Source organism: Chaetura pelagica, unplaced genomic scaffold (assembly GCF_000747805.2).
Source record: "Chaetura pelagica isolate M959 unplaced genomic scaffold, ChaPel_1.0 scaffold243, whole genome shotgun sequence".
NCBI lineage: Eukaryota > Metazoa > Chordata > Aves > Apodiformes > Apodidae > Chaetura > Chaetura pelagica.
Genome location: NW_009952712.1, coordinates 692,107 through 702,922, shown reverse-complemented (window position 1 = coordinate 702,922; position 10,816 = coordinate 692,107). Strand labels below are relative to the sequence as shown.

Sequence of the window (10,816 nt, the reverse complement as noted above, 5' to 3'; positions counted from 1 at the left end):
AATTAGTGAAAGATGATTTTTAGTCCCAATGTTGAGCAAATATAACAACAAAACCCTAAAAGTGAGAAAACCCCAACTCTGATGACACTGTGCAGGATCAAAAGCTTCATTTTAGAGGACAGCAGAAAATTCATCATTAAAGAGAGACCAACCCACAGTTGTCCTGGCTTTACACGTGGGAATTTCCACCAGATGGAAAACATCAACCACTGCAACACCAGGAGAAGGTCTTTCTGTTCCACACAGTCAGATGTGAGCAGATGACTTCATCTCTTGTGGCTGCAACTCTGAAGGTTTGATGGGACCAAATCTACCAGCTATAAATGACACCCTGAAGAAAAGCAGTACCTTCTCCTCCACAGTTTGTTCTTTCAGAGAACTGAGTTCAGCTTATTTGAAAGGAAAAAACAACTTTGTCATTGGATGGATGAGTCCTCAGTGAGAGGAAACATTTGTGATTGAGGTCCCTTAAGGCTGTGAGATGCACCAGCCTTGTCTGCAGGCCCTGTTGAAAGCTTCTGGTGCAACAGACAAGAAGGCTGTTCCTTCCCAGCTGGCTGACTGACAATATTGCAAAAACAAAGATGCACACAAACACGTGCCACTGTTCAGTAAATAGATGTTGCACTTATTGATCAAAATGCACTTACGCAGACTGACTGTTTCTCCAACCAAATTATCCCTGCTCTGCTAAATCCAATGCTGACCAGAAGCCTCAAGTTAGTCAGGGTTATAAATATGAAGTTGTGCATCTTTAGCTATTAAAAAAATAAGAATCAGAGATATGTATTTCTGCTTAAACAGAAGCCCCCTCCTCCCCTCCCATATGCTGTAAGAACATGGGAGTTGACACTGCTGATTGCTCTGAGTAATTTTACTCTCAGCTCCAAAGCAGAGGACTGAGACCTTCAGAAAAGATACAGGTGTTGCCTTTTTATTTAATAAAGCATTCATTCTCCTAGAGGGCAATTTTCCTTGTCAAATCCAAAACAAAAAGCCTTGCCAAAGAAGAGTTTTCCTTGGGTCAGCAGCAGTTCATAGCTGGGCACTCCCTGGGACAGGCAAGTCCCAGCAACACGTCCAGGAATTAGGAGCCCCGACACACTCAAGTCCTGCAGTGTTTTTCCCCAGCTGGTTTAAGGCTGCAGATACAACCAGGCTGGAGTGGCTTGTACAGTACAGCTGATTTCAAAGTGAAATCAGAAGATTATGCATAACATTATGCAAAGCACCATGGCAACAGCAAGGCAGGCTGGCAAGAAACGCTGACAAGCGAAGCTGCTCTGCCAACACCCTGACCTGTCCACCTGAAACACACCCTGCTGGAAATTCACACACCTTCCTCCTGGAAAAAACCCTACAGCATGGAACATCTCAGACCAGGAAGGATGAACTGGAAGAAGCTCATGGTCCAGCCAGACACCTCAGGAACCACCTTGCTGCTCCCAGGAAGCCCATTCCCACCGGACCAGCACTGCTCCAGCTGCAAACCAGCAGCAGGACTGGGCTGGGAGCTGGGGATGGGCCAGAGACAGGGAAACTGATGAGAGGAGGGGGGAAAAAAAACCCCAGACAAACCAACCTTGATGATTTGGTGAAGAACACTAAACACATGCAGACCGAGGAAAGGGTAAAGGAAACAGAATCAACCCAAACACAGAATACGACCAATTAAATGACCAGAATTAATTGGTTTATATTTCAGGTTAAGGGAAAGAATCATGCAGCAAGTACATGAATAAACCAAACTGATACAAACCCAAAAATATATGATCAGTGTGTCTATTTTAAAAAAATACATTCAAGAGGTGGATGAAGCAAACTCAGAGCTACCATGTTATTTCTTAGGGGTGGGGCAAGTCCAACCACAAACCCTGCTCAGGGAGCAACAGGAGCCAAGGAATTACAGCCCAGTCCATTATCTCCAACTCCATAAAAATACTGTTCAAGCAATCAAAGATGTAAAAGCACCTGGAAAATAACAAGAAGATGAGCAACGGCCAACATGTTTGTTAAGAACAGGTTGTGTTGGGTCACCAGTCCCTGCAGGGAGCAGCAGTGGATGTCACAGCCCAGCTGAGCAGGGGTGTGACCACATCTCCCAGGCAGGAGAGCAGGCTGGGCTTGGCTAAGCATTGTCCTCATAGAATGGGCTGGGGGCACCTTAGAGATCATCTAGATCCCACCTCCTGCATGGGCAGGGACACCTCCCAGCAGCCCAGGCTGCTCCAAGCCCCATCCAACCTGCCCTTCAACACTGCCAGGGATGGGGCAGCCACAGCTTCCCTGGGCAGCCTGGGCCAGGCTCTCACCACCCTCACAGCAAAGAATTTTTTCCTAATGTCTCATCTGAATCTCCCCTCCTCCAGCTTCAAATTGTTTCCCCTCCCTGCCCTTGTCCCAAGCCCCTCCCCAGCTTTCCTGGAGCCCCTTCAGGCACTGGAAGCTGCTCTCAGGTCTCCCTGGAGCTTTCTCTTCTCCAGGCTGAACACCCCAGCTCTCCCAGCCTGGCTCCAGAGCAGAGCTGCTCTGGCCCTCAGATCATCTCCATGGACCTTCAGATGTGTATACATTGCCTAGAAGGTCATGCTCATGGGTCTGCTGTCCTGTCTGCTTAGCTGGACATCAGTCCTGGGCCTCTGACTGATGGGGGTTTCATTACCACCAGTATCAACTGTGAGAACACTGAAGCAACCCTGATAAATTGAAGAAGTGGCCTGAAAACTGGCCAACACCAAAGAGGAATGAGCTCAACACTGAGGGATCATCAGTTGGACAAATGCAGTGAGGAGATGAGGCTGCCATTCTCCAGGACTCAGACTCCCTGAAATGTCCTGCTGCCACAGGAAGGTGAGTGCCCTCAGCAGATGTGCAGACACCCAAAAATAAACCTTCCACACCCTTGGCCATGCAACACCTCCCCTGGAATGCCAGCTCAAGTCCTGAACACCTTGTTCAAGAAAGCCCTTCCCTAGCACCAGCTGATCTACAGAAAAGAAACATTTAGTCAGTTCCTTAGAAAACACGACCCAAGAATTAGAGATGAGATGAAGCAGGAGGTACATGTGAGGAGCAGCAGTCCCCTGCCTTCAGAGCTGGAGAGGTGAGAGCAATCTGCCTTCTGTTCCTCAGAGGACAGGTGAAGAACAGGGTTGTAACTCTGCCAGGAAGGTCCATGTTGGACACTGAAAGTGCTCAGTGAAGGTCTGTGATGGAGCACAGTGCCCATGGAGCTGCCATGGCTGGAGACACCAGGGGCAGGGCCCAGGGAAACCCTGATGCAGGGGCAGGACTCACTCAGTACTGCTGTTACAGGTCAGCATGTAGCCTGACTTGCATCTTCCTTTTTCAGTATTTCCAAGATCTAAAGGCAAATACCAGTACACAGACACAGGGTTGCAGGCAGGTGTGGCTTGCTATCTAGAATATTGATTTCTCTTTATATTGTTTTATTTCCTGCCCATAGAAGCCAGCAGAGCAGCTTGAGGCAGGAGCACTGCTGCAGGCTGAGCCCCAGCTGCACCAGGCAGTGCTTCCTTCCAGGCAGCACGAGCCAGAGGAACAACCTGGGAGTCCTGGCTCAGGAATGAGGTCCTGTCCCTGTTCCCATGAAGGGCCCAGGGCAGCCAAAGCCACCAACCCCACCAGTGCTCCCCAGTAAGTGCACACAGATCTGGCTTTCAATTTGCAGCAAGAGGGGGCTCACAAAGGCTGATGTTAAATTGTCTTTTAACTTCAGCTGAATGGCTTTGCTCCTCTCCAAAGCCAACAGATCTCAATCCAGTAAAGTCTGCAAGTTCCAGCCTTACCAGAACTGCTGGAGATGCAGCTACAGAAAACCAGACCCCTCCTGTACATCAGCTGAAGCAGGAATCCAGCAGCACAAGCTCTGCTTTAGCAGCCCACATTGCTATTTACTTCAGTAGCTGATGGTTACACATGAATTAAACCGATGCCAGTTTCACACATCACACTCCTCATCATCTCAGCACTTCTGCAGTTCCTCACACTTTGGAGCTGCCCTAGTCTGGTTAAGCACAGCACCAGGGCAGCAGAGGAGCCACAAAGCTGCAGCTCCACAGGCACAGCCTCAGACCAGCCCACACAGCAGAGATTAAAGTCTTGCTAACCCAGGCTAGCTCAATCCAAGTGGGGTTCAATATAATCATCTGGAAACCAGTATTTGCTTTATGAAATGTGATGGAAAATCCCCATAGGATTTCCTTGTGAAGTGAAATTGGATTAAAACTTATCTATTTTAACTTGATCTGGGAGGGCATTCCTTCTTCATCAATGAGCAGCATTTTATTTCTTTGCCCCCCCCACCTCAAAGTAAGGCAGACAAACACACCATGGATTCTCAGACCACCATTTTTAAAAGGCAAATTATGGGGGACAAATTATGCAGAAAATGTAGATTATGCAATAAGAAGCAGTATAAAGAAAAAAAACCACCACACAAAATCCAGCAAAGGCATTAGAGTTATAATTCATGTGCTATAAGGAAGCTGGTTGCTTATGTATGGATGGAAGTTGCCCAGCCAAGAAACTTCAAATTCAGAAAGTAATTTAAACCTGGTAATTTTCTTGTACATGCTTGGGTGGCTGAGCAGCTGCTGCAGGTGATGAATCTCCATGTTCAGAACGATGCTGACAGCCACTGTGCCTGCTCAGGGCTCACTGATGCATCCTACGAACGGGGCACAAGGAGCCCTGGACTCATTGTGCAGTGCAGAACAGCCCTGGCAGCAGAGGGAGCAGCAGTGCCAGGCCCAGAGCCCTGTGCTGGGCATCCCAGCAACGCTGCACAGGGCAGGGTGGAAGGACAGAGCCATGGGTCAGGGATTCCTCAGCCTCGGAGATGCTCCTGCAGCTCATGGCTGGACACGGGGGCAGGAGGGGAAGCACAGGCTGCAGATGTTACTGCCACGAGCATTTTCTGCCAGCACTGCAGGTGGGCAAGGTGAGGGCACCTGGGCAAGTGAGAAGAGCCCGGTGGGGCTGAAGGATGGGGTTTGGTCTGCTGGTCACTGCTTCACTGACACCTGCCAAGGGACTGAATCACCAGGAGGTGGAATGAAGCACATGGAGGAGGAACCTGCACAACACCCTGCACCACAAGGAGCAGCACTGGGTAGTGCCAGGGTGGGAGAGGAGCAGGGGGGGGTGTGGAGCTGGTGCTGAGCTGAGAGCAGGGCCCCAGCAGCAGGGCTAGCCAGGCTTGAAAGCCACAGAAAATAGAGGCATGTGACTTTGTTTTTTTGAAGGGGAGGGCTGGAGGGAGAAAGCCTTGCTCCTCATTAGTCCATTAGACAAATAAACAGGACCAAAGAACATTTAACTAAGGAAACTCCACCCAGCCCAGGGTCAGACCTGACAGCATCCTCTCTCCTGCTGTAGTTCTCTTGTTAAGACCTTTCCAGATTTTAAACTTTAAAATAGAATTGATAGAGATTTCTTGTGAATGGTGACAAGCAAACCACAGCTCTCCTAAGTGAAATCTTTAGCTTTGATTGAGGGAAAGGTGCCCTGCCAGGCCAGCTCAGCTGGCAGGAAATGGGCAGAACTCTGCTGGATTGGTCACACACGACAGCCCTTTTGGAACAGGGCTGCCCATGCCAGGGTGCTGGGAAGTGACCGTGCCCCCAGCAGCAGCAGCCAGCTCCTTCTTGACCCTCTCCTGAATGCCACGAGTCATTTTTCTGCCTGGTCAGAAGGGATGAGCATCAGCAGCAGGGAGCAGATGTTCTGAGTGCTTATCTGGCCAAGGGACAATGTACCAATCCAGCAGCAATTAGCTGACTACGACTAATTGTCCATGTGTACAAACTGTTCATGCTGTATCCAGGCCCTAGTTTTACAACACTTCAATTTTATCCCCCCTCCCCATTTTTCTCTAGTTTTAAGAAAAGTTTTTTTTAAAATAAATTATTCTTCATGTCCTCAGTGCAGACTTAGAAGTTTGCCCAAATCTGGCATAATGCCACGTGCACCCACACTATGGCCAAGGACACTTTCAGCTTAGCCCTGGTAGCCAAAGCAGGGCAAAGATCAGCTTGGACACTTGATTCAGCTTGTTGGTTGATTTAGCAGTCACAGAACCATAGAACCCCAGGTTGGAAGAGACCTCAAGGATCATCTGGGCCAACCCTTCTTGGCAGAAGCACAGTCTAAATAAGCTGGCTCAGCACCCTGCCCAGCTGAATCTCAAAAAGATCCCATGCTGAGGGATCCACCAACTTCCCTGGGGTGATCATTCCAATGGATGACTGCTCTCATTGTGAAAGATCTTCCTCCTGTCTAATCAGAATCTCCCCAGGAATAACTCACAGGAGAGACTGCACAATTTTACCACCTCCTCTGTGCTCTTTTTTTTTAACTAAAAAAACCCCAAACCAACCCTAAACACCAGCACAAGCCCTGAGCAGACTCACCAACATTTCCCTTTCTGTGAACACTTGGAAAGCCCTCCAGACAGCAAATTTCACCCTTTGCTACAAAATAACACAGATGCAATACCTGTTTGGCTCAAACTCACCTGAGCTCCCCCCCATCCCCTCTGCTCCCTGTTCCAGTTATTTCCCCAGCTACACAGAGCACCCAAGCACAGCTTGTGTGAGAGGAGTCAGCCCAGAACACCCAGCCAGGTATCTGCACAGCTTCTCCTATGGGCAACCTTCCAGTAAGCACAGACCATGCAAAAAATAATGGTTCCACAAGGGTTTTTTGCCTCCCACATAGCTCCTAGTTCCTAGGGGCACTGCAGCCCCCGGGGACAGGGACACAGGTGGGGAAGGAGAGACAGACTGAGATCTCAAAAACCTCTGGTCAATAAAGCTGCCACAGCAGTTTTCAAACCAAAAGCTGTTACAAATGACAAGCTGGGTGATTGCACTTAGCCTAACAAAATGCACAGCCAGAGTGAAGGAGAGCAATTATTCCAATTCTCTTTTTTTCAGCACACTGGAGTGAAGGAGACCACTGCTCTGGCTGCTTCATGTCATGCCAGGTGCTAAACAAAATTCAGCTCCAAGTCACCTCCACAGTGATAAAACCCCCTGAGCTCAGAGCAGGCAGGGCCAGGTAGGGGCCACCCTGGTGTTGCCCCCACCACCAGGGAACACCTCACTGCCTCACCTGGGAGCACCTCAGGTCTCACACAGACCCATCACCAGCCAACCACCCAAACAGGACTTCAAAACTTTCCTCCTCTCCTCATGGCACTGCTCAGCTGCAGCAAGTGACACCAGAAACACCCCAGCCCGACAGTCACAGCACTCCTCAGAGGTCACTCAGACAATTACTCAATAATTACTCCAAAGCTGGAGCCCCAGCCCCACAAGCAGGGACAGCACCAGCACCACCAGCCCTGCAGGCAACCCAGGCTCTGAACCTGCATCTCTTCTCCTTTGGTGAGACCGGCTTGGACATCAAAAGGCTCAGGTCACTCTGCTGCTGCAGCACAAAACCCCAGCACACCACAGCACAGCAGCTCTCTGCTCCAGCCTCCACAGCCACAGCCCTGGCACATCGAGATTAAAAACCACCACGACTTACAGTTCACTGTGACTTTGACTTTTCTCACGTCCGGGACCGAGACGTCGTTCTCTGCGCAGCACTCGTACTCCCCAGCCTGGTCCCTGGTGATGCCATAGATGTCCAGGTACTGCCCACTCTCAAAGGGCTTGGCTGAAAAGAAACAGTCAGAGAAAGAAATTACTGGAAGCTGAGCACAGAATGCCCAGAGCTTCACCAAGATCTGCAGGGTTTTGCCAGGTCCAAGGGCTGCCAGGCAGCCCCTGTGGCTTTTCCTCACAAACCCCAGATCACAGCAAGGCTGAAAACCCACCCTGAGCTCCTGGGGCTGCCAAGTGCCCCTCCTGACTGTGCCTCACCGTGGAGCTCAGCAGCCCCACACCCACAAGAACAATGTGCTAGTGAAGCCCATGGCCCTCAGCCCAAACCTTGCCTTAAAGAGTTTCAGCAGTTCTTAGGGCTCACGGTTTGCACCTGAGCTGAGACCCCCAGTAATCAGAAGCAGAGCCAGTGATTGGAGCAACTTAAAGGGACAACACCCAGCCCTGGATTAATCATCACTGCTGCTGGGGGTGACCCCAGCATCAGCCTCCCATCACAGGTGTTTCTGCTTTTCAATGACCATTGGACCTTGTAGCTATATTTCAACCAGCTGTATAGATATAGATTATAACCCTCATCAGCTGGAGGGCTCAGCTTCCCCCCCCTGCACCCTGAGGATCCCCAAAGCCAGACCTGTCAGGAGGGAACCACTGGCTGACCACCTCTAATGGGTGCCTGCAGGTGCAGACTGGTGGCTCATCCCACATCCTATCTCCAGGAAAAAAAAGCCCTTTCAGGGTTGCTCACCACACCACTCAGTGCTCACGTGTTGTGCCCAAGTACACGTTTCTTCATATTAACAGAGAATGAAACAGCAGCTCTTCTCTCCCAGAGCACCCAAACCCAACCACTGAGCTCCCCAGCACTGGCCTCACTCCACGGGAACATGGGCAGCTACTCAAACCACACAGAGGCCTGTCCAATGCACAGCAAGACAAAGACCAGACTGAAATGGGTAACTCCTTGCTACGTGGTATCTGAAACCATCAAAGATTTTAGATAGCAAGAACAGTTCCTTGACTCAAAAGCTAATTGATGCCCCCAGGCCATGGAGTCACAGCACGAAGACACTTCTGTACTTTGCTAGATCCCAGCAACTCCAACCCAGGGGGCAAAGTCAGCACTTTGATACCCTTGGGAGAAAAACCACTGCCTGGTCCAAGTGCATCTGCCCACATCTCTTGAGCAGCTGAAGGTGGCAGCACATTAGTTGTTTCAGGTTCCTCACAAGGTGTTCACCACATAATGAACCAAACCATCATTTTCATCTTAAACCAATATATCCAAGTGGTCGTGATTACAGATGCTGGCAATTATAGGCCAGAAGGTTAAAAAGACTTGCTGAAGTGTTTTCCCAGACAGACAAGCTTTTAATCAACTGTTAATAACTTTGCAACTTACTGAGCAATTACAAAAATCTGAACTGGTAGGCAGAGCAAAGCAGAAATATTATGACCATGCCCATCACAGCAGTGAATTTCATTTGCTTATCTGTTCACGGATTAATGCTTTGAAGTGTGCAAGGTTCAAACCATCAATTATCACAGAGCATCTCTTAGCAAGGCAACACTCATTAATGAGCACAATGCACCAGCCTGTCACAGGGCAGAGCCCAAGGAGCACTGGCTGGGGGAAGCACAGCGATAAGACTGGAATTGGAAAATTATTGTGAATTCAACTGAACAGCCCTGAAATGCAAGGAAATAATGTATGGGATAGGAGAAATTGCATGAGAATTTTTTTTGCCCTCTTCCATGCTGTTTGTAGAAATAAATTATGAAAAAAAAACCCCAAGCCCTTCCACCAGCAAAGCAGCTGTTCCTGTTCATGTCGTGGTTGGAACCACTTCCAGGACAAGTGCATTTACTCTTGCTTTGAACAGCAGTGAAGGTGCAAAGCCCCTGCCTGCACGGGGTGTCTGCCTGCACAGGGGCCTTCCAGAAAGACTTTTGTTTTCCTTCTAATACCAATAAAATGACATGAAATGCAAGGAAGTTGTGCAGGTGTATGGTGCTGCAAACCCCACGTGTGTCATGCGGCTCAGACACACTGGAAAATAGTAAAATCACGTAATTTTCAAGCCTTCATGTCCCCAGTAATTTTGCATCTGGCTCATGTAAGAAAGCTTTTAGTAAATACTAGATACCACGTTTCCCCTTTCCTGTTTCTCTGCACAGTGTTTCATCTTCTCCAGCTTGTTTTTAGTGCTAGAGATTTCCCTTGGCTGTGTGGGAGATCTGCAGTGGGGTTGTGTGACAGACACAGGCAGGAGAACCTCTAAGTGTATTTCTGGTCCCTTGCACACACATCCAGCTCATAAAAGGATATTCCTAAGCATCTGGAGAATAAATTGTGGATGAAGACAATTCAGTTTTCTCACTGTTGGTTTTTTTTTTTGTCATGTCTTACAGCCCTGGTAACCACCAGGTGCAGCCCAGGTGCATTTCATGGGCCTACCAAGATGTCAGGAGCATGGCTGGCTGGCTGGCCTGCCCATGGGGCCAAAAGACTTACCAGACTTGGTACCTGAGAAAAACAGATCTGGAAGATTTGTTAGACCATCAGCCTGAGGTTGTGTCAGCCAAGACCTTTGATCAAGGATGGGGAAAAAAAGCAAAAAGAAAAAGAAAAAAAAAAAAGCTGAAGTAAAGGAAACACACAGATGAGAGTGTCTCATGCCCAAGGCCATTCCTGATGGGCTAGAAGGTCTCTTAACTGGACGTGCTGATCCACATGCTGATGGGTAAGCACCTGCTCTGGGTATCTGAGGTGGTAAGAGCAGGGTCTCCAGCCAGGAAGGGGACCCAGTGTGGCTGAGCTGGAATGGCAGCTCCTGGGGCTGCCACGTGGCAGGAGGGCTGAGCACCAGCACACTTGTTATTCCCCAGGAGGCTACACAATTAAAGCTGTGTTTTCTCCACCACACATATGGTCTCTGGCACCAGGTGCAGCACAGGTACACGTTGCCATATGGGCCCCTTCTCCAAGGCCTGGATGGATGAGTTCTGCAAGGGCAGCATTTTCCTCCCCTGGTGTTAAACATGAGTCAGGAAGAAGAAAAATCTGGTGCAAGTCCAGGGTAGCTCCAAAAAACTCTGAGAACCTCATCTGAGCCAAGAGGCATGTTTTTTTCCCCCTATTCATCAGGATATTAAGTAACTACAAGATAACTCTGTTT

The 10,816-nt window shown here is 49.1% G+C and overlaps 1 protein-coding gene across 1 annotated transcript in view; it reads right to left on the bottom strand.

The window, feature by feature from the left end:
• Positions 1-10,816, bottom strand: part of NEGR1 (neuronal growth regulator 1) — a 121,865-nt gene that overhangs the window by 67,030 nt on the left and 44,019 nt on the right. Inside the window, exon 4 of the mRNA XM_009994582.1 lies at positions 7,558-7,689. Within this exon, the coding sequence (XP_009992884.1) occupies positions 7,558-7,689 (132 nt within the window). The remainder of the gene's footprint in view (positions 1-7,557; positions 7,690-10,816) is intronic.